The sequence below is a fragment of the Giraffa tippelskirchi genome, chromosome 5 (assembly GCF_054371585.1).
Source record: "Giraffa tippelskirchi isolate mGirTip1 chromosome 5, T2T-mGirTip1v1.2.pri, whole genome shotgun sequence".
Classification (NCBI taxonomy): Eukaryota; Metazoa; Chordata; class Mammalia; order Artiodactyla; family Giraffidae; genus Giraffa; species Giraffa tippelskirchi.
In genome coordinates, this window is record NC_137279.1 from 183,540,097 (window position 1) to 183,563,010 (window position 22,914).

Consider the following 22,914-nt stretch of genomic DNA (forward strand, 5'->3'; position numbering starts at 1 on the left):
GTAACTGGAGAGGCTTCGCTGGTGGTTCTGGCAGAAGGTCTCTCATGAGGTTATTGTCAAGTGATTGACCAAGGCTGAAGTCACCTGAAGGCTTCACTGCAGCTGGAGGATCCACTCGCAAGTTGCTTCGTGTGGCTGTTGGCAGGAGGCTTTGATGCCTCCATAGGTGGGCCTCTCCATAAGGCTGTTCCTAATGTAGTGCTTGCTGTCTTCCTCCCGAGTGAGAGAGCAGCTGAGTCAGAAGCTGCAGTGTCTTTTAAGACCTAATCTCAGACATGACACACCACCACTGCCACTGTCTTCTATCATCACTCAGCCCAGCCTTGGTCCTGCATGAGAAGGGACTACATGGGGTGTGAACACCAGGGGGTGGGAGATGCTGGGAGGTCACCTTAGAGGCTGGCTCCCCCCTGGCATTTTTCTTTCAAAGTGAGGGAGGAAAAAAACAAAATGAGGGAGGGTTTTCTTTGTATCTGCTGGCTACAGCAGATACCTAAACCTACCTAATCCAATCACTCGAGAGGGGGGTGGGACCATCGATTACAATCCTGATGCACCCCTGGGCTTAGGAGCCACCTCTGCTGAAGTACATAGTGGGATCCAAGGGGAAGACTGCCACCTGAACAAAATCAGAACTCTGGAATGAGGAAGAGGCAGTGGGAATGGATGTTGAGGGGGCTCCCGTGTCTCTGAGGCTCACTGCTAGACTGTCCACTCCAAGAGAACAGAGACCCATGTCTTTTCTTCCTCCTCGCATCCCTGGCATAGAGCTCACTGCCTAGTATAGCGCAGATGTAACCATTTTTGTTAAATGAATGAATGAAGGACAAAATGGAAGGCCGCCAGAGGACGTCTGGGACTGGTTACCAGGCAGGGCTGGACATCCACAGGCCACTGGGTCCTCAAGTTCTTCTTAGAACTCAGGAGGACGCCTGCTCCCAACCCCACTGCCAGCCCTAAGGATAGGCGGGACTGGCAGAATTATTCTCACTTTATTTCTGGAGAAATTTGATCAGATGCAGTAACACTGATTCCAGGCGAGGGCAGGGGGCACGGGTACCCCTAAAGCAACCAATGTCCTGTGGCCCAAGGTGCCCCCCACCCCCAGACCTGGGTTCCCCTCAGTTACAGTTAAATAGAGAGAGGAAGCTCTCCCCAGGGAGTCTCGGGAGGGTCTGCCTCCTGCACCCACCCCCTCCACGCCGAGGGGTCTGAGCACAAGCTATTTACAGTATTCACATCCACTGTACCCCACCAAACCAAGGCAAATACTACAGGTGGCTCTTCCCCATGGGAGGAAGCCTGAGAGGCTGTGAGTGTATGTGTGTGTATGGGGGGTGTCCGCGCGTGTGAGCACACGAATGCACTGAGGAGCAGGGTCTGGCTCCAGCCAAAGAGACATCAGTCTATAAGGTGCAGATTAAAAATAACAGAGAGGACCCAACCCCCAGGGGCCCAGGCCACTTCCGGCTTTGTTCTGTCTCCTTCTCTTCCAGACACCCTGGTAGATGATGCAGAGGAGCCCTCATAGCTGTGCCTGGATCTGAGGCAACCCTTTAAAGGACTTCTGGGGAAAAAAGCAGGAGGGAAAATAGTCAGGGCAAACCAGGCTGCAAGCCCAGAACCAGGCAGGGGGTCTTCAGGGATAGAGCTCTAGAGGGCCTCTGACGGAGCTGGGAGAAGAGAGGGCTGGGCTGAGGAGCCCAGGGAAGGCTGCTGGGAGCTAGCGATGCGGTCCCGGAGAAAGGGATCCCTACCTGTGACCTGCGGGGGCTGCACCACAGCTTTCTTGAGGAAGGCTTCTGCCTCTGCGAAGGGCAGGAGAGCCTCTGGCGTCCGGCCCAGACTCTTGTCCCCAGAGGGTCCTTTAGGGGAGAAGCCGTTCTCCTGGTGCGCTGGCAGAGGCTGCAGCCCATTCACCAGGGACCCCGGCGACTCCTTGTTTGGCAGGCTGTGGATGCAGAGGCCAATGCTCAGGCCGCTCCCATCGCGGGACAGCCCAGGCGCCCTATGGTTTCCAGCCTGCCCCTGCCTCCCTGCTCCTGGGCCCTGCGCTTGGGAGCTGGTACCTCCACTGAGGCTCCTGGGGGGCCAGCTCCTCTTTCTGCAGCCCGGAGGGCCGAGCCTCCACAGCTTTCGCAGGGTCTATCCCTGGGAAGGAATGGCTATCAGTTAGGGGCGGGGGAGAGGATGGGGGCTGGGGCTGGGGCTGGAGAGGAGGGGAACAGGCCTTTACCTGGGCTGGAATTGTTGGCCGTCGCCTCCTTTCTGTCCTGCTTCTGCTTTGAAGAGGAAGAGCAGTCAGGCTCAAGGGGATCCCTGGCCCCACCCGACTGCGCCCGCTGAATTCTTCTCTCCGTCCCCCGCCCAGATCCTGGACAGCCTCGCTCCTCCACCCTGAATGCCTTTCCGCGACCTCCCTTCCTTCCTCACCGGACCTCCACTCCCAACACCGCTCTTGGGGGCATCCTGACCTTGGTTTCAGCAGCTTCTGACTTCCGAGTCCTCTTCATGATCTCCTCCAGGCGCTGTTCGGAAACAAGCTCCACTCCGGTTAGGCCCAGGTCCGGCCCTAATCCTCGACCTTCCACCAGCTAGCCCTGGTCCTGGAGTCTCGGGAGCCCTTCTAGCTCACACCAGTTCTTTCCAGGCCAGGAAGCAGATCTCGCCCCCGCTCCCTCTCGACCTAACCGTCTGCAACCCAAGGCAGGGCCCCCTCCCAGCCCCGCTAGCCCCTCTAAAGAAGCGCGGACGGAGCCGGGAGAGCTGGCCCCGCCCACGACTCGGCCAGCCGCTCGCAATACCTTTCTGCGCTCTTGCCGCTCCTGCTCCTCCCTCTGGAAGTGCTTTTCCCGCTCCAGACGCTGCCGCTCCGCTTCTTCTCGGGACCGAGCTTCGGCCTCCTCTTTCTGCCAAAGAGCCCCCCGGGAGCTTTAGGCGGCCGGCCTCCGGCGGTCCCTTACAGCCAGCCCCCGACCCGCCACCAGGAGGCGCCCGCGCCCCGGCCCGCGGGGGCACCTGCTTCTGCAGCCGCTCCTGCTCCTCTTGCTCGGCCTGCGCCTTCTCCCGAGCCTCTTGCTCCTCGCGTCTCCGGGCCTCCGCCTCCCGCTCCGCCCGGGCCTCGGCCTCCCGAGCCAGCTGCTCCTCTCGCATTCGCCTGGGGAACACAGGAGACTCAGGCTTATGCCCGGCTTCTTCTCCAGCCCCCGTCAAGGCCTCCTCGGTCCCCGAGGGCGTGCTCACTTGTCCCTTTCGGCCTGCAGCCTCCGCTCCTGTTCCTCGCGCTCCCGCTGCTCCCGGGCCTGGCGTCGCTTCTCAGCCAAGAGCCGAGTGGCCTCTTCTCGGTCCGTGGTGCCAGCCATGGGTTTGCTAGGGGTCACCGGGGGAGCAGGGGCTGGGGGTGAGGTCAGGACAGCTGTCTCTGGAGCGGGATTCGGGACCAGGAGTCAGCATGCATCGACCAGCACAGGCCCCTCCATCACTTCCCCTCTCCCCCACCCCCATACCCCTGTGCTTGTTGGACCTCAGGGCGACCCCGGCGGCCCACCCACCCAGCTTCTGCCACCGACTCAGAGCAGTGAGGTCCTGGTCTGTGGCAGACGCCTCCTCTTCCCAACATCCACTCCCCCAGGCGTCTCTGGCAGCCCACACCTCTGACCACCTCCCACTCACAGGCAAAGCTGGCTTCTCTGCCCTGCCCACCTTTTGGCCTCTTCTCTCCCTGCCCACCTGCAGGGATCTCTGTGGGCTGCTCTTTCTGGGGCTGGGCTGGGGTGGGTGAGGGCACAGGCGAGGGGGCTGGTGAGGCCGGGGCTGCAGGCTCCCTCTCGTCACTGGCCTTGCCCTTGCTCTGGGTCTTGTCCTCAGGCCCCACCACAATGTGGCTCTCCTTTGCCTCGTCCTTCCTCCGAACTCGCCCCTTGGGTGATGCAGTGGTGCCTCGGGGGGATGGTGGTTTTGGGGGCAGAGCATGACCTGGCCCTGGGCTGAGGCAAGGGGAGGCAGGCCTGTGCCAGGTTGTGGAGGGAGAGGATGGCCGGGCCTTGGATTTGGGACTGAGAGGAAAGAGAAGAGTTAGATCTCAAGGGCACAGAGTGTCCACACACACACACATACACTCTTTGAGCGTGTCACTTCCTTGGGGAAGTGTCCTCTCAGGCTTGGTCAGCACCTCCACCTTATGTGCTCTCACAGAAACATAATTTAGTGTATGTATCCCAGTTTGTAATTACATAATCATTTGTGATTCTTTGACTCCTGTTTGTTTCCCCAAAAGGCAGTAAGATTACTAAGAGCAAGAAGGAGGCCTGGTTTGGCTCAGGGAAGGGTGCTCGGCACTCAGAACACAGTACCCGGCAAGACCATTCATTTCTCCAGCAGGAATTCCTTGAGTGCTTACTAGGCACTGGTTCTAGGTGCAAGGGTACTTCAGTGATCAAAACACTCCAAAAAAAATAAAAAATTCTGCTCTCAAGGGGCTTTCTTTCTAGAGGTGGGTTGTTGTTTAGTCGCTAAGTCTTTTGGGACTCTTGATCGTGTAGCCGGCCAGGCTCCTCTAGAGCAACACATATTTATGAATGAATGGCTGGCAAATATGCACGACACATATTTATGAATGAATGGCTGGCTAGCTGGCCTGGCCTAGCAGGTCCTGCCCCACTGTCGGGCCCACCTGTGCTCCGCGTTGCCAGTGGAGAGGCGCGGGCGCAGAGAAGCAGGCAGCGACTGGCGCTTCTTGAGACTGCGCTCCCGGGCCAGGGCACTCTTCTCCTTCTCGTTTTCCCGCTCCTTGTCCTTCTTCTCCTTTTTCTGCACCTGGGGAGTAGGGTTAAGGAGAGCAGGGAGAGGGGAAGCAGAGGTCAGAGGCGCCCGAGCTCCCCAGGACAGGAGTCGGGTCCCCACCTGCTCCGGCAGCCACTCACCGGAGAGGCCTCGGGCCGGAGGCGGGCCGGGGCGGGGCTGCCCCCGGCGCTGACCTTGCGGCGATCCCCGCGCTCCCCGGCGGGGGCGCAGCGGTGCCCGCTTCGGGGGGCGCTGCACGGCGTCAGCGGGCTGGCGGAGGCTGAGCGCGGGCACAGGGGCACGGCTGCGGAGGGATGACTGCGGTCGGGGCGCGGTCCACTGGCGTGGCTGGCCCCTGCCCCGCCCCTCGAGGGGGCTCTCCCAGGGCCGCGGCCCCTACCCTGGTCCCGGCCGTTTCGGGGCAGTGTGACCGCACTGCGACTCCGTGCCAGGAAGGAGAGGGTGGGCGTCATCAGACGGTCCACGATGCTGCTCTCCCACGGGCTTAGCTGCAGGCTGCGATCTAGGAGGAGAATGCCAGGAGAAGCAGGTTACTGCAGGGCTAGAGTGGGCAAGCCGAGGCATCCGGAGACGGCCAGGTACCATCCCCACGCGGAGCCCAAGGAGTCTCAGACTCTCCCCCTAGTCATGGGGGTTACACTTGTCCGCCCTGGGGTCTGACCCCCACTGCAGATCCAGGCAACAAGATACTCCCCATGGCAACCTCCTGCAGGGCTAGAGAGTTCCCTCCTACCTCTCCCCCCAGGTGAAAGGGCACTGAACTCTGATTATAGAGAGGAGACAGCCAAGGTCGGTGGCGTACCCAGTCGCCAACTTCTATGTCCCATGGTAGGGCTCTGCCCCTCCTGCCCTCAGAGTACTGGCCTAGGGAGGCATTGCCCGCAACCCCCCCACCTCCACCCCTCACGGGATTTGGGACAGTGAGGGCCCTTGTGCTTCTCTGACTGAGAAGAGGCCCAGCTTTTGTGTATCCCATGCCAGGCAGAGGCTGCTAGGGGGCCTGGCTGCCCTGGGCCACCCTGCTCTGTCCCTCAGCTGCTGGGTTATTTTTAAGCTTCAGTCAGGTGGGGTGGGTAACAGCAGCTGATTTCGTTGCTGGGCAACAGAGCAACCAAATAAAAGCTGGAGAAACTTATAAATAACTCCTACCATGGCCCCTTCACATGTGACATCAGGGCATGGTGGGAACGCAGGGGCTGCGCTACCCTGGTTGGCCACGAGTCTGGAACCAGCCAAGGCCATGGCTGAGGCTCTAAAGGCAGAGAGGGCAGGGTTGCGTGGGCCCTCCAGGGTGGAGGCAGAATAAGAGGGCCCCTGCACACACAGCACCCAGGCTCGTCGGGTACTCCCGGGCAAGGCCACCTGCCTAAGGCTGGCCTAGGCCAGCTGGCTGTGGTTGGAGATGAGGCTGCCGGCCCATTCCCACCCTCCACCCCCACTCTCATCCCCACCTGCTCTTGAGGCTCTAGCCAGGCTCTTTGCCTGCTGGGTCACTGCCCTGTTTTCCTCCCCTATGGGGCGCACCTCTGTTCTCAGGACCCAGATCCAAATGCCGGCTCCCCCAAGGGGTGCACAACCCCAAGCGGGGTCGAGTGGGGATGGAGACCTGGGGTGTGTGAGGGCTCCGGGGACCTGAGGTTTTTGCTGAGCTCTGGAAGAGGCTACAACGAGGGGACTACAAGGAGCTCTGGAGGAAGGAGGGCTGGGCCTTCTCTTACTTCTACTGGGGGAGTTCCAGAGCGTGGCAGAGGACTTTGAGAGCCGCTTGTTGATTATAGAGTCCACGTGTTTGGGCAGGTTTACTGCCGACACGGAGCACCTGCTCCCACCTGGAGGGGAAAAGACACGGCATTAGGGCCGGGCCGGAGGGGAGCCAGGGGGGGCACTGAGGCCTTCCATGCAGGATGCTCTGCGGGCAGGGTGGGAGAGGGAGGAGTGGGCAGGCTAGGAAGGGGGGGAGGACGCAGACTTGGCTCTAGAGGTGGGGGGATGGGTAGGTGACCAGAGACAACCTGGATTGGGGGAGCCGACGGAAAAGGGACAGAGGAAGGAGATGGAATAAAACTGGAGACACTACAGCCTTCCTGGCCAGGAAGTCATTCCCTAGGGTTGGGCGCTGCAACCCCTCCCCCACAACCACCCAGCATTGGCACTTGCTGACACTGCCCAGCCAAGGCACTCTGGCTACAACACCCATGGTACTGTAGCAAATACAGACGCTCCTAAACAGAAGAACCCACGGTCAAAGGCGCTCACACAAATTCACATGTTCATAGGGACACACAAAGACAAAGACATGCACGCACGGGCGTATAGAGTGACAGGAACTTCTGCATGCACACGATAGTGCAAACATGCACAGACACAGAAACACAAACAGCCACAGAAAAAGGCTCAGACCCAGATGCAGACAGGCACAAATACATCAAAGCAACTTAATCATATTTGTAACATTTGTTGGGTGCTTACCACGTACCAGGCACTGTGCTGGGCACCACACACATGTTACCACACTTGATCCTCCCAAACATCTACCTACAACCTTGGAGGCAAGTAGTACTGTTATCCCCATTTTACAGATAGAGAAAGAGAGCAGGAAGTCAGAGGTCACACCGCAAGGGCCAGAGCTGGGAATCCAGACCCAATTCTGTCTGACTTGGGAATCCACAGTGAGGTACACAACGCCACTCACACATCAAGGCAAACACGTACGAAGACACACAGTGCACAGATCCATGAGCATATACACCAAAAGATGCACAATGAGAAATACCGAATCTTGCCATTACATAAAGACATCCAAACACAGCAGTACATACATGCCAGCAAAATGTCAGACCAAAATCCATGATGGCCCTACATAAAGAAAACTCAGAGACAAAAATCTACCTTCCACGACAGGTACATTGGGGTGATAGTTTTCTTTAAATATCCAGTGTCTGCAGGGTATTAAAGTGCTCTTTTCTGTATCATCAACTAATAGTAATTGACAGGAGCAAAGAAAGCTCATCTAAAATGACAGAGGTTTGAAGAGCAAACCGAGTGAAGAGCACCCACCTCTGACTTGATAGTGGAAGTCCTTGGACAGGACTTGGTTCTACAGACTTGGGTTTACAGATCACTCCAGAAGACACAAGGCACACGAAGCGAGGCATACCTGCTGCGGGGAGCTGCCAGCCCCTTGCACTGAAGCTGCTCCCTTCCCCCACTTCTCAGGCCCCAGCCTCCCCCTCCCATCCCGCAGCCCCTCCAGCCCACTCACTGGTCTTACGTCCTGGGGAGCTGTGGTGCAGGGCCCCTGCCCAGGACCAGCGCTGCTGCCGGATTTCAGCCCACGTCTTCTTCACTGACCGCTGGATGGCTGCCTCATAGCGCTCCTGGTGGGGAGGGAGCCAGTGGGGAGAGGTCTGGGCTCAGAAGCTTTCCTCCTACCTGGGGAAAGGCTCTCTCCCAGGACAATGCCTCCCCCACCCCTAGAAGATTTCCCTGACTCATGGCGGGTAACCAAGGCTACTGAGCTCTCGCTGTGACTAAAGACAGTTAGCAACAGATCCCTTTCAACTTGTTCTTGGGGAGCTTTTCATTGTTCTTGACTCATTTCCTGAGCATATGAGCTGTTTCTTTGAGGACGGGGTGGGACTCTCCCTGGCTGGGTCTCCCAGCTGGGCCACTGGCACTGAGGGTTCTGACCCTGGAGTTGGGTTTGCGTTCAGCCTGAGGACTGGACCAGAGCCAGGCCACCTTTCCCTTCATTTCTTCATAGTGCTCAAGCCAGGGTTCTCCTCACTAGGAGTTCACTTGGCACACTCACACAGACACATCTCTGCACACCTACACACACCCATCCGGGGCGCGCACATATACATGTAATGACAGCACACAGCTACAGGCGCCTATGCTGGCATGTACAGAACCAAACACGCCTGCACAGATGCTGAGATGTAGGACCCATGGGACCCGACTGCACATGTGAACACAGGTGTGTGTACACGCTGAGCCCGCATGCAGATGTGTGCACACAGAGCCACGCGTGCCCGGCCAGAACCCAGAACAAACTCACCTTGTTTTTCTCTAGCTTCTGCCGCTGCCGCTCCTCCAGGGCTGCCCGGCGCTGCTCGGCTTTGAGCCGCTGCTCCTCCAGCCGCCGCCGGCGCTCCTGGAGCTGCTTCTCCCGCAGTGCCTTGGCCTTCTCCTCCTTCTCCAACCACACCGCCTTTTTGGCCGCTGCAGTGGGGGCGGGGAGGGGGGAAGGAGCCCCATGGGTGTGAACATCTGGTAGCGCCCGGCCCCCCAAGTGTCTGCTCCGAGTGGCCTTGCCTGTTCCTCCGGCCCGGGGTGGGCCTTCCCCGCTGCCTGCCTGGTGGGGAGGTGCCTGTGCTCTGAGACTCCCGCCTCAAGTTGAAGGGCATGCTGAAGGTGGGCTGAGGCCTCAGAATGAGGGCTTCCCTGGCGGGAGGCCTGTTTTCCCCCACTAGTGTCATGGTCTCTGGGCACCTGAGGAGAAGTGAGCTCTTTAGGGCCAGGTCTGTGTCTAACTTAGGGGCCTGCGGACGTATTATGATTAAGAGCATGGGGTGAGATGGGGCTTCTGGGTCTGAATCTCAGCTCTTCCACCTAGCTGTGTGGCTTAGGCAAAGGATTTCATCTTTCAGAGCCTCTGTTTCCCCATCCTCAAAATGGGTACAGGGTTAAGGGAGATAAGCGAACTGCTCTTAGCACAGTGTACATAACAGGGGTTCCCGAAGGGTTATTGCTACTAACAGGATGTCCATGGGAGTAAGGCTGGAGGAGAGCTGTCACACACTTACCCAGGTACTTGGCCCGCTCTTCCCGCCGCTCCTTTGCCAGCTTGTGTCTCTCTCCTGCCTTCTTTACATCTTAACAAAAGGAACAAGGAGAGACTTAGGTCAAAAGGTTCCCCTCAAAGGGGAGTCAGCCTCAGGGCCCTGCCCCCAGGCCTCATCCCCATGCCTTTTCCATCTCCTCCAGGGCCCAGGAGACTCCCTCTGGGGGCATCAACCAGGGCTGGGACTGGGCCCGGGACTAGGGACATCACACACACCTTGCTTGCTGGGAGGGCTGTCGGAGGCGGGTGCTGCTGGCGGGGATGGCTGGCTGCTCCTTTGAGGAGGCCTGGCATCCCGTGGGCCTGTGGCTGGTGGGGTGGGTCCCCTGGTCTTCACTTCTGAGGAAGGGCACTCTTCCTGCTGGGGGGCTGGCCTAGGCCCTACCAGCCCCAGGGGGCTCTCTGGTTCCAGTGGAAGCTGCTTGGGACTAGTGGTGTTCTTCATGGCGGGAGGCGTGTCTGGGGGAGTGTCAGGCACCAGGGTTGACATCGGTGGTGGTGGCGGCGGTGGGGAGGGGTCACCTTCTGGAGAGGGTCTTGGCTCTGGAGGGGTCCTGGCTGCCATAGCTGGAAGTAAAACACAAGAGGAGAGAAAGTGAGACAGAACATCGGTTACCATCAGTTCAACATGTAGCTCTTTCCCTTGTCCAGTTGATATTCATTTATTTGTATGTGTTTATCAAGTTCCTTCTATGTGCCAGGCCCTGTTCCAGACACTAATGATGTAATGGTGAGAAAATGGCCAGAGTCCCTGCGTTTGTGGAGCCCACACTCTGGCAGGGCAGACAGACAGACAGCTAGGCAATTACAGTATAGAATAAGTACTATGTCTGGAGTAGCAAAGCAGAGATGGCTAACCTATACTGAGGGGGCTTCCTGCAGAAGTAATAGCCAAGTTGAGGTCTAGGGTGAGCTGGAGTTAGCAAACCAAGGCAGAGAGGGTTCTGGCAAAGGGAAGAGCATTTGCAAAGAGGCAGAGGGAGCAGGGTGTATTGGTAAAGCTGAGAAGTTCGGGGTAATTAGTGGACCAAATGGTAAAGGTTGGTTTCCACGTCTGCCTCCCTCACCTTTCTGCTTTACCTTGGGGTCACAGGACCCATCCCAAGGTCCAGTGCTCAGGGGGTGCCTGGGACTAGCCGGGAGGAAAGACATAAGCATGGGCATAGCGGGATGCCCAGGAGGGATCTCCAACAGGGTAGGCAACTGGCTACATCCATTTCACCATTTGTTCTGTTTCCCAACCACCCACAGATTTCTTCTTGTTAGACATTAATATTTCAGGGTCCCTGTAAAAGACACCGAAGTGCCAAGTAAGGAAGCCATATGATTTGATGTATATATGTCCATGCACACACGTGTGAGTAACTGAAAGATGGGCTTAGGGGTCAGCCAGCCGAGGGCCCGATTCTGACTTCACCACCCCAAGATAGGAAGAGAGGGCCTTGGTAACCTTGGGCAAGCCACTCAACCTCTCTAAGCCTCAGTTTTCATATCTGTAAAATGGGGACTATAAAAGCCCAAGCTGGTAGGGAAGTCAGTGAAGTGCCTGGAACAATTCACACGCCAGAACACAACACTTCCCTGTCTCCTTCTGTTTGTCTTATGAAGCTGCCAAAGAGCAGCCTCTGCATGTTGAGCCCTGGTGCCATCGACGGCTGCCATCTAGGAGCTTGAGGGGACAGCTGGGGAACAGACCCGCTGCCTGGGCTTAGGGATCAGGGCCACAGCCTATGGCAAGGTCAATCGAAGGAAGCATTTTTCGTTCTCAGCAGGTGCCTCCATCATGCGGGGCTTCTGCTGTAGGAATGGTGGTCCTCTCGGGTGATCAGTTCCCCATCCCTGTGGGTCACAATGTGTGCGCAGGGAGAGGACACTCCTAAGGAGTTGACTTTGGAACTCTGGGGACCCTTTTCAGGGAGATGGGCATCCAGTGGGGTCTGAAGAAGGCAGACTATTGAACTATCTGGCCTCCCCACGGTGTGACCTTGGACTAGCTACAGGCCCTCTCTGTGCCATAGTTCCTCTTCTGTAAAATGCAGACAGTAAGCCTGTGATGAGCATTAGTAGCAACAATAACCACTAACATGTATATATTTCTTGAGAGCTTCCTGTGGGGAGAGTATTTTACACACATTAGTTTGAATCCTTATGACAATACTTCTAAAGGAGGCACTGTAAATATTTCTTTGAAATAGAGGAGGAGAGTAAAGCGAAAAGAAATTAAGTGAAGTCTGAAGTCACTCAGCTGGGAAGTGAAGGAGCTGGGACTTGAACCCAGAGTTGGTCACCAGCGCCCTTGCTCTAACCCCCACACCCTCCGGCCTCTGTGTCAGGCACTGTGAGGTAACACATATTACACAACGACACCGTCTGAGGCTCACGCTATTTTCCCCTCATTCCTGCCCTTCTAGATTCCTGGGTTCCAGGCAAGAGCCCCAGCCAAGGCCCTGTCTCCCCAGAGGTCCCTCTCACTCTGCCAGGCCCTCCCCACACCAGCTCCAAAAGGCTGCCTGGTCACGGCTAGTCTACTTCCCAGCCACCTGAAAACCCCTCCCCGGTCCCGGTCGGCAAGAAAACTAGTGGCAGCCTTTTAGTGAATACTTCCTACACACCAAGAGCTGGGCCGGGCCCTTCGCAGCCCCATCCTGCAGCTCTGTATGGACTCTGAGAGAGAGAGTCTTATCCTCATTGAACAGATGAGACCATCAAAGCTTACCCCATTAAGTGATTCATTCAGGGTCACAGAACTAGTACGTGGCAGAGGCAGCATTCGAACCCAGGACTGTCTGGGGCCAAAGGGCCTAGGTACATAAGCACAGAGCTTGAAGGCTGAGGGTGAGGCCTGTTTATTGCCATTCTCCTGGCACCTGTGCATGCCACGGGTGTTGCAAGGAAAACTGGTAGGCAGGTGTTTGTCTGCACCAAGGCAAATCACACCCACCAGGCAAGACAGTCAGTCTCTCCAGCTAGCTTCTGACTAGACCTGCCATGTGAAGGGGAGTCTGGGAGGAAGTGGAGGGATGGGGCCTGGAAGGACCTGCATCTGGGGCTCAGATGCGGCGGGGCACAAGGTGTCCGGCTTCAGTCAGGCAGGTCTGAGCTCTGGTTTTCCCAAGGTGGGGCCTATGGTGTTGGGACCTATGGTGAGTAGGCACATCACCTCCAGTACCTGGCAGGGGCTCAGTAAACAGCACCCCTGGAAGAATTGCCCTACTTCTCCCCGTCTCTGCCACAAGAGCCCTTTGGGGCAGGCCTTCACCCCCACTGCTCCATGACACTGCTCTTCTCAAGGTCACCAGTGACATCCACATTGCTGAGTCAGCAGCCACTTCCTGGGCCTCACCCTACTAACCTCTCAGCTGCATCTGACACGGTTGAGCCCTCGGTGCTCTTCCTTCAGTTGGCCCTGAAGACAACACACTCTCCTAGTTTTCCTTCCACTCGCTGGCTGTGACTTCTCAGGCTTCTTTGCCAGTCCCTCCTAAACTTCCTAACCTCTTAGGACCGGAGCGCCCCAGGGCCTGGTGAAGACCTTGTCTCCGGTCAGTCTACGCATACTCCCTTGATGACCTCATCCAGACTCATGGCTTTAAATACCATCGCTCTGCTGATGACAACCGAATTTGTATCTCCAGCCCAGACCTCTCCCTCGAGTGCTGGTTTCGCTCATGCAACTCCCTACCTGACAGCCCTGGGTGTCTTCCTGAGGCCCCAAATTTGACATCCCAAACTCAGCTCCTATCCTTTCCTTGCCAAACCCTGCTCCTCCAGTTTTCCCTATCTCAGTCAGTGGCAACCCAGTCCTTCCAGTTTCTCAGGCCCAAAGTCTTCCGAGTCATTTTAGGATCTTTTCTTGTCTCACACCTCACGTCTAAGGCCTCAGTAAATCTTTTTGGCTCCACATGCCCAGTATATTCCGAACCCAGTCACTTCTAGCTCCATTTCTATCATCTTGGTCCATTTCTATCATCTTCTATCATCTCTCATGAAAGACTCCCCGCTGCCAGCCTTTGTTCCCCTTGGGTCTGTTCTCACCACAGCAGCAGAATGATTCTGTTCAAGAATCAGTCAGGGGAGGGGGGTTTGGGACGGGGCAGGGGGGACACATGTATACCTGTGGCTGATTCATGTCAGCGTATGGCAAAAACCACCACAATATTGTAATTAGCCTCCAATTAAAATTAAAAAAAAAAAAAAGAATCAGATTGAGAGTCTCCTGGTGGCCTAGTAGTTGGAATTCCAGGCTTTGACTGCCATGGCCCGGGTTCAATTCCTGGTTGGAGAACTGACAAGATCCTCCAAAGACACCCCGCACTTCAAGGGAGGAAAAACCAAAGGCAACCGATGGCCTTCAAGGCCCTTCAGGATCCTTGCTCTGGGGCCCATTACCTCTTGGCCTCCTCTCCTCCTCCCCGTCTCCCCCTGCTCCGTCTCTTCCCCGCCACTGTTCCTTATTTGTGCCAGGCACGCTCCTGCTTCGGGGCTCTGCGCTCACTGCTTGCTCTGCCAGAATTCTCTGCCCCCGGATCCTGCATGTCTTACTCCCTCACCTCCTTCAGGTCTTCACCCAAGTGTCACTTCTTGGTCAAGCCTTCCCTGACCCCCACTTTAAAACTACAAACTGTAGGTGAAGTTTCCCTCCCCTTTCCAACTGAATTCTTTTTTTAAAAAATTTTCTCCCCCCGACATGCAACTCCCTACCTGACACCCCTGGATGTCTTACTGATGCTCCAAATTTAACATCTCAAACTGAACTCCTGATCTTTCTCTCCAAAACCCTGCTGCTTCTCCAGTTTTCCCTATCTCAGTCAACCGCAACCCAACCATTCCAGTTTCCATACATATATATATCATATATTTTTAAATTTTATTTTATATATATTTTATTTGGCTGCATCAGGTCTTAGTTGTGGCATGTGAGATCTTGTTTCCCGACCAGGGATCAAACCCTGGCCCCCTGCATTGAGAGCATAGAGTCTCAGCTACTGGACCACCAGGAAGTCCTCCAACTGTTATTCTTTTTCCTTCCAACTCTGTTTTTCTCGGTAAGCACTAGCACCACTTTAACACTGTCTCCCACCTCCAGAAGGTAATCTCCATGAGGACACACATTTTCGTCTATACTTTGTTTAGCTGTTCTGTCTCTAATAGCAACAGAGCTTGGCATGGAGGTGGCTCCCCAGCTATTTGTTGAATGAATATATCAATGAACGCCTCCCTGGCAGATACCATCAGCACCTCTCTTCCCTGGATGACTGCAAACACCCGTCATCATCCCACCCGCACCCGCACCCTTTCCAGCTCTGCTCTTCACTGAGCAGCCAAAGTAATTGTTTTCAAATGCAAATCTGGTCATGGCTCTCTTCCTATCTTGAAGCTCCCCAGTAACTTCTCATTGTTCTGAAGAGAAACACAAGATTCTTAAGCCCAGGATGCAAGTCCAACATAGTCTGAAGTCCCTGCCTCCCTCTCCCACACCTCTTGAGGCACCCCCTCTGCTCCCTACTTGCTCTCTATACTCCAGCCACACTGACCTTTTAATTCTGGTAGCCTTGAACACTCCCTCTGCCCCAGGGCTTTTGCACAAGCTCTTCCCCCTCTCTCTTTTCTTACTCAACTCTCATTCACCCTCCAGATCTTTGCTGAGGCATCATTTCCTTGGGGAAGCTTTCCCGGGCCTCTCTGAACAGGATAAATTCCTTCATTATATGTAGTCACGGCTTCATGCCTCTTGTTTGGAGCACTGTGACTGTTACAATTTTAAACTTCCTTGTTTGGTTTTTTTGTTATTGTTCTCCCCCTAAGGGCTGGGTTGCATCTGCTCTGCTTGCCACTGTATCACCAGCAGCTACCACAGTGCCCAGTACATGGAGACAGTCACAAAATGCTGCTACATAAGAATAAAGCGCTGTACTAGGAAGCCACCCTCGCCTAAAGCATATGTACAGAGAAGGAGGTTTTCACCCTAATAGTGAACAGATCCGTGTGGCAATGTATTGCAAAGGGATAAACACTTGAAGGGAGGCAAAACAATTCCATCTCAATTTGGGCAGCTTCCTGGACTAAGGTACTCAGGGAGAAGTTAATAAAAGTAATAATGAGTGTGGATTACAGAAATTCAACAGGAAAAACATCTCAGGAGGCAAATAGCATGTTTGGAACTCTTCTTCTGACCTGGTGGACTACTGACTCTGAATACAAATACTTCCCTGAGAATTATGCCAACCCTGATGAAATGTCATCAGGACTGTGTTATTTGGAACAAATTATGTTAAGCCAAATGAATTCCTTGGTTAATTATCTAGGCATGGTTAAATCAATATCTGATTATTCCCATTTTCAATCATCAAATGCGATCCTTCAGCCACCTCACTTTATTTTGGTCTGTGTCAAATTGTGAGATTTTATTTTGTGATATTGATATTGACCAGAAGTATTTGTTAAGAACTAGATAAGCAACAGATAGTTTGTATTCATTTCTTGGCACAAAGAACATTGGCAAGGCAAAGGTGCAGGAGCGGTTGCAGGGTCAGTTAGTCTAGTTTTCTCCAAACACCCAAGAGGGACTGCAGAGAGATCAGGGCCAAGTCTCTCGGAGGGCCAGTCACATGTCACATGTCTCAGGGTGCTTACTCCCCATCCCCACCATCAGTCCTTGCCTCTCATCCCTCCCTCCTCCCACCCCAACAACTGCTCCTGGGCCAAAACTCCTCTCACGATACCCATAACTCAGTCTGCCCTTTTAGTCTGCCTGCTTCCCCTGTGAGATCTGGTGGAGAGAATCCTTTTTGCAGCCCAGAGCCTTATACAGGATCTGCCCAGCAGAGAAGGAATTCTGTGTCTGCTTAATGAACACATGCATGGATGGATGGAGGAATGGACGGATGGATAAAACAGTAAAACCCCAAGCTGTTCCAACATCTAGCCTCTCTAACCCTAAACGTCTCTACCATATCAGAGTCCCGTGTGTGCCCAGCCAGCTCCTAATCCCAGGAAGGGAAACAAAACTAATTTGCTGAAGCCCTACACTAAACCAGGCAGTCTCCCTTATCTCAAGTTCTTATTACAGCCTCCAAGGGAAAGTGCTATGGAAGGCCCGTTCCCCAGGTAAGAACACTTACTCAGACAGGTTAAATGACTGCTCACGTCAGTGTCAGAAGTAGGACTGGGCCCAGGGCTGTCTGATGACAAAACCCTTGTGTCACACTGTTTCTGGTGGGTGTCACACAACCTCTACCCAAGGCTCCTGCCTATTCTCCGAAGAAGGAAATGATTCAGTGGGTTTCCCCCCTGAAGATGAAGGGTGCAGGTGGGGCAGGCAGGCACTGAGCTCAGAGGGCAGGAATGCAGGGAAGGCAGGCTCCTGCCCAGGCTGGCCACCAGGAGTCAAGAACTGGGGCACCTGAGCAGGGGTGGGGGTGAGTGGCCCTCCTCCAGGAGGCAGAGCGAGGGAGTGCCCAGGGGAGGGGGTGCCCAGACAGCAGAGGTCAGCACCTCTAGCCAGAGCCCTTCTGGCTCCCACAGCAGCTCCTTAGGTGGCCGCACTAGAGCAGACAAATGAAGACAGGGAGGCAAAGACATACACACACACAGACAGAGAATACACATTGCAGACAGACAGCGGGAGAGACCCAGACAATGTGGACAGAGTACACACAATGGCAAGAGACAAGACACGTTCTTTTCTCTCTCTCTCCTGTTACATATGGAAAACGGGCCTACTGCTGGGATTCAGAAATCTATATACACACAGACACGGAGTCAAGCGCCCCCCCTTGAGACACAGATGAAACTTCAGAGATTCATACAGCCCTCAGAGACACTCTGTCCCAGTGTGTGTCTTCCAGCTCACTTTGGCCCTGCCCTTCTGGGCACTCCTTTACCTGGGCTCAGGGAAAGCCCAGTTAACAGCAGCAACAGCTAATGCTGTGTCAGGCACAACTCCTTAACACTTCAGTCCTTTTCACCTTCACCACCATCCTATGGGGTTGATGTTATTACCCTATTTGACAAATGAGGAAATAGATTCAGAGAGATTAAGTCACACAGCTGGTGAGTAGCAAAGCTGGGTTTGGAACTCGAATCAGGCTGAGTCTGTATCTTCACTCTGTGACCCAGAGGGGGCGGCCTCCTGGGTTTCCTCTCCTAGAGAGAGCCGGGGGCTGGGGGGCTGGGGCTGGGCAGGAAGGACAAACCCTAGGAGATGTCTGATGGGGAGGTTGGGACAGAGGGGACCCTTAGAGGGCAGCACCACTCCTGGCCGGGACAGAGCTGAGCCAGCTCTGAGAGGGAGGGAACCAGAAGAGGGGCACCCTGCGGCAGCAGTCCTGGAACCTGGGCCGCAGGCCCCTCACTGCAGGGCGCTGGGGCCAGGCCGTGGGCCTCTGTGGGTGATAAAGCTGGGATCCCATCGGAGACTGCAGATCTGAGGAGCTCTCTGGCCCGCTTGGCGGCCATTGTTCCCAGCCTCCAATCAGGAGCACCCACTTCCTGTTATTTTAGGCGGCAGGAAATGACCCCATCCCGCAGCCCGGCCCTCCCTCAGCCCCAGCAGGGCTGCCCACGCTGGGGCCTAGGAGCTGAGGGCAGAGGCCCGGCCTTAAGCCTAGGCCTGAGGATGGCCCGCTGGCTGAACTGTCGCCACTGCCCGAGTCCAGGGCCTCCTTCTGGTCTGACTTGCTCAGATTCCAATTTGGCAGGATGGATAGGGGACCCAGGGCCCTGCTGTTCTACTTCTGCCTCCCAGAGAAAAGAGTACAGGGCCCCTAAGACCACGATGCCCAGAGAAGACCAGTCACTGCAAGGAAAGTGGGTCGGACTCTATCACCAGCAGGCTTAGCCATGATTAATTCAGCACAGAGGTTTGGTGTACAGGTTTTAGAGTTGGACAGATCTGGGTTCAAATCCTTCCTCCGCCAGCACCTAGCTGTGTGACTTTAAGCAAGTTACTTCCCTCTCTGAGACTCATGTATAAAATGAGGATATGGGACTTCCCTGGTGGTCCGGTGGTTAAGACTCGGTGCTTCCACTGCAGGGGGTTCAGGTTCAATTCTTGTTTGGGGAACTAAGATCCAACATGCTACATGGTGCAGCCAAAAATAAAAAAGAAAATTTGGAAAAAATAAATAAAATGAGGATAATACTAGTCCATACGGGATAGTTTTGAGAATCAAATGAGACAATGCACAGGACATGCTAAGCACTATGCCTGGCACAGAGAAGGTCAAGCAGTAGGATCACCAGGGGGTCTATTTCCTCTTGTCATTGGTAAAGAGCAGGAAATGCCAACCCACTCCAGTATCCTTGTCTGGAAAATTCCATGGACAGAGGAGCCTGGCAGGCTACAGCCCTTGGGGTCACAAAGAGTAGGACACGACTGAGCAATTGGGCATACATGCACTAGATACCAGGTTCTCTAGCCTCTACCACCCTCTCTGCTTCCCTCAGGGGGGAAAAGCTGCAGCTGAGAGGTGATGGAGGAGACACCGAAGGCTGTGCCCCGGAGTGCCAGGCAGAGCTGCCACCGCCAACAAAGCTGCATTATCTGAGCCTGGCTTGCTGGCTGCTTCACTGGCCCCAAGGCCCAGTGGGGACCCAAGGACATGGTTCCCAGCTGCTTGTGGCCAAACTCCCAACCTTGGTCAGGCCTGAGAACTGCCCTGATGGCTCTCAAATGCCACCACCCCAGGCTGGGCCCTGCTTTCAGCTCCTTTCCCACTCCCTCAGCTCTGCCCCACCACCAGCTGATGCCCATCCCTGGAGGAGGGGGAGTTAACTGGCCTGGTGCCCCTTCTTCCTTATTTGCATATGCATGACTGCACATTAGGGGCTCATTAAGGCCTCATTACTGGGCCCACCAGCCCCAGGAGGGACAGAAGCTATCAGTGGGAGCTGCCAGCCAGGCTGGCTGCCGTATGTGGAGAGGTGCAGAGGCGGCCCATCTTCTCATCAGTTCAGGTCCACCTCAAACACCTCCTCTGTGAAGTCTTCCACAAGCACTGCATCACCAGGAGCTCCCGAAGGGTGGTGATTGGGATTCATTTCCCTGTTATCTGTACAGCCAGGATTGAGCTGGCACACAGCGGGCATCAATATTGGTGAGCTGGATGGCTGCACCCACCCCCCGGGTCTCTCTCCTATTTCCAAATGCCCCACTTCAAGTATGGGGCCCTCTGTTCCCCAGATACACCCCGGCTCATGTCTGTCTAGAACTCATCTCCACATTGCTCTCTGGCCTACATTTACCTCCTGAAGTTCTAATTAATCACATCTCCTCCTCAAGCCTCCAAAGGAATTAAAAATAATAACAACAAAAATGCATACCATTTACTGAGCATTAACTATATACAGGGCCTCTCCTAAATGTCTTATGTATTTCTCTAATTTAATGATCCCAATGTCTCAATGAGATCATTTCCAGCATTATTGTCATTTTATAGATAGGAAAATTTAGTAGTAAGTTATGAAGGGGAGACTTAAACTGATTCCAGAGTCTATACTCTCAAGCAAACTAAATCCCAACTCCTGCTCCTACTTTCCCCATATTTTGTACCTCCCTGCTGGCACCAGTTCTGATGAGCATAACCACAGTAATGGTAATAACACTGTATTGCGGGCATCCCTGTGCCAGGTTCCTTTAGGTACATCATCTCTAACCTCTAACATTAACCCCACAAGGCTGATAACACTACCTCCATTTTCCAGGGGTATGAACTCTGTCTGGAGAGGGTAGGTCACTTGCTGCAGGCTACACCTGTCCCCTACTCCGTGCTGCCTCCTGTTAACGCTCAGTGCGCAAAGGGAACTCAGAGAGGGCAGGGATCACGTCATATGTATTCAGTGTCTTAGACCCATGCCTCAGACTCTCACAGGGCACATGCAGTGGGCATCACCTTTACTCCTTGAAGGCCCTTGACTCATGGGGCCCTTGTCACCTTTAACTGCCACTGGTACAGACCAGCCACAATCCTGACCCCGGTTCTCATGTAACTCCATCTAGGTCGTCCCTGTGTGTAGAAGTCTTCCCAATCCAGGAGTTAGTGTGCAGGACCCAGTCAGGTCCCCCCAGCACAACCAAGCATCCCACCCATGCCCTCACATTCAATCCAGATATCTCATTCAAGTGCCCACTTATAAACCAGCCACTCACTCCAGCCCTCATCTCTGGCCCAGTAATCACCACCACTGAGGCCCTGATGTACACACCAGCACCAGAGACCCTCAGCTGCAGAGGGCCAGGAAGCGGATGGAATGGACATGGGCAGGGCCTCCCTGGGTGTCCCCTCTCAGGCTCAGCAGAGCCAAGACAGACCGAAGTGCCATTGTTCCAGCACAGCCTGCAGACCTCCTGAACCACACCGGTCTGCTGGCCTCCCCCCTGCATCCTCCAGCTCCCACACCCACAGGGTCCCCTCCAAGCACCCATGAGGGCATGGGGTGGAGCCCACCCACAACCAAGCGGCTCCACCTTGTCCTGGGTTCTCTGCACCCACAGACACGGTTTCATCCTGGGCCCATGCCCCAGGGGGCAGGGAGGTGACAGGGATTAGGCTCTAGGACTCTATGGAGGTGTGGGGTTGGGGCCACCTCCCCCCTGAGTCAGTGGGAAGAGAGCTTGGGTCCTCAGTAATCATGCTCCTCCCTCCCCTTCCAGGAAGAAAGAGAAAGAGAAATCCCTCCCTCCAACCCCAGGCCCAACCAGAAACCTGTCCCCACCCCCTCATCAGCTGCTCCCAGATCCGAATGGGATTTGCAGAAGTCCTGGGCACTGTGGTGGTTGGTGGAGTCAGGGGGGAGAGAGCTTTGATGGCCAGGGGCCTGAAGAGAGAAAGAGAGAGGGAGGGAGGGAGGGAGGGAGGGAGGGAGGGTGTGTGTGTGTGTGTGTGTGTGTGTGTGTGTGTGTGTGTGTGTGTGTGTGTGTGTGTGTGTGTGTGTGTGTGTGTGTGTGTGTGTGTGTGTAAGGGGGTGGGTGGGTATCAGAAGCCTCGGGCTGAGGAATGATGTGGCAGGTCCCTGGAGTGCCGGCCTCGAGCCTTCACCCCATTCTCTGACACTCAGGCCCTGAGATAGATACTTCTGTCGTCTTCCTCCCCAGATCGGACTGGGTGGGCTCCAGAGTAGGCCAGGCTGCAGGGGAATCGGCCCACTCCCCAGCTCCCGCCCTCTGCCCAAACAATGCTGCCTCCCCCTCCCCCTGCCTTTATCCGGCGGGTTACTTGGCAGCCGCTGCTAGAGACCTCCCCCTCCCCTCCCTCCCCTCCCGGCCGTCGGGCAGCAGCAACAGGCCCTTTGCGCGGCAGCTGGAGGAATGGGGTGGGGGAGAGATCTGGGCCAGGGCCTGGGCGTGGGACGGGGTGGGGGTGGGGGTGGGGGGCGCCAGGGCCTAGGCTTCGGTATGCAAGGCTTCAGGCCTGAGAATCTGAGCCCCCGACACACACATTCGGGCCGGGGTCACACGTGCCCACCAGGAATGGGAGGGGGACAGACGCTCCAGCTCAGTAGACGAGGCTGGGGTGGATCAGGAAGGACGGTAGGGGCCGGGAAGCCGAGGTGGCACTGGGTTGGAGCGGACGGGTCACCATCAACTCTACATTGGGGCCCCCGGGGGATCCCGGCCCCCAGGACGTCCCGGCGCCCGGGGTGGGGGAGGGGCAGCTGTCAGAAGATGCGCCGGTGGCCCAGAGCCGCCGACGCTGCTGCAGCCTTTATTTTTAAACTTCCAAGTGGTCAGAGGGCGCGGCGGGGGAGGGGTCCCCGCCGCGCGGGGCGGCTTCATCCTCGCCCTTTCTGAGGCCCCCCGATCCCCTTCTCTCATCTCGCCTCTGGCATACCTGGGGCTGCGCCCGTACCCGGCTCCGAACGTGAGCCGCTCTCCATGGCTGCGGCGTCACTGGGGGTGGGGGGGTGTCTTGGGGGTCTCAGCGGCGACGGCGGCGGCGGCCAGCGGCCAGGATAGGGGTCCCGCGGCGCATCACGCTTGGCCCGGCCCGGCGGGCAACGATTCGAAGGTTGGGGGAGCTCCGGAGAAGGTCGAGGCTGGCTCGGCTGGTAGCCTGCGGGCTTGCAGTCGCCGGCCGCCCAGTGTCTGTCGGCTCCGGCCTCGATCCTTGTGCCTGCCCTGCGCCGGCCCAGTCGCGGCCACTGCCCAACCCTATTGTACCGCCCGGGCTGGGCCTGGCCGCGCGGCTGGCGCGTACCAAGTGCGACGCGGGGAGGGCCACCCCCGCAGCGCCCGGGGACCGCGCTCCCGCCCCGCCCGCCGCGCC

At 56.0% G+C, this 22,914-nt stretch overlaps 1 protein-coding gene across 7 annotated transcripts; it reads right to left on the bottom strand.

Moving 5' to 3' along the window:
* Window positions 1-973: 973 nt before the first annotated feature.
* MAP7D1 (MAP7 domain containing 1) lies at window positions 974-22,806 on the bottom strand. Of its 7 annotated transcripts, none has more exons than XM_081488871.1 (18): window positions 22,480-22,806; window positions 9,866-10,216; window positions 9,612-9,680; window positions 8,864-9,027; window positions 8,075-8,180; window positions 6,522-6,632; window positions 5,183-5,305; window positions 4,923-5,086; window positions 4,673-4,815; window positions 3,703-4,055; window positions 3,244-3,421; window positions 3,019-3,157; window positions 2,805-2,909; window positions 2,475-2,528; window positions 2,237-2,279; window positions 2,070-2,145; window positions 1,758-1,951; window positions 974-1,567 (listed from the first exon to the last, which is right to left on the bottom strand). In XM_081488871.1, the coding sequence occupies exons 1-18, from the start codon at window positions 22,523-22,525 to the stop codon at window positions 1,557-1,559; spliced, it is 2,430 nt and encodes an 809-aa protein (XP_081344997.1). In that variant the 5' UTR covers window positions 22,526-22,806; the 3' UTR covers window positions 974-1,556. The 7 variants fall into 7 exon arrangements, 5 of the variants coding, with proteins under 5 accessions (XP_081344997.1, XP_081344999.1, XP_081344998.1 ...); XM_081488873.1 differs by having other exon boundaries at window positions 2,070-2,151; window positions 3,730-4,055; window positions 8,066-8,180; XM_081488872.1 differs by having other exon boundaries at window positions 2,070-2,151; window positions 2,237-2,282; window positions 3,730-4,055; window positions 8,066-8,180.
* Window positions 22,807-22,914: the final 108 nt, after the last annotated feature.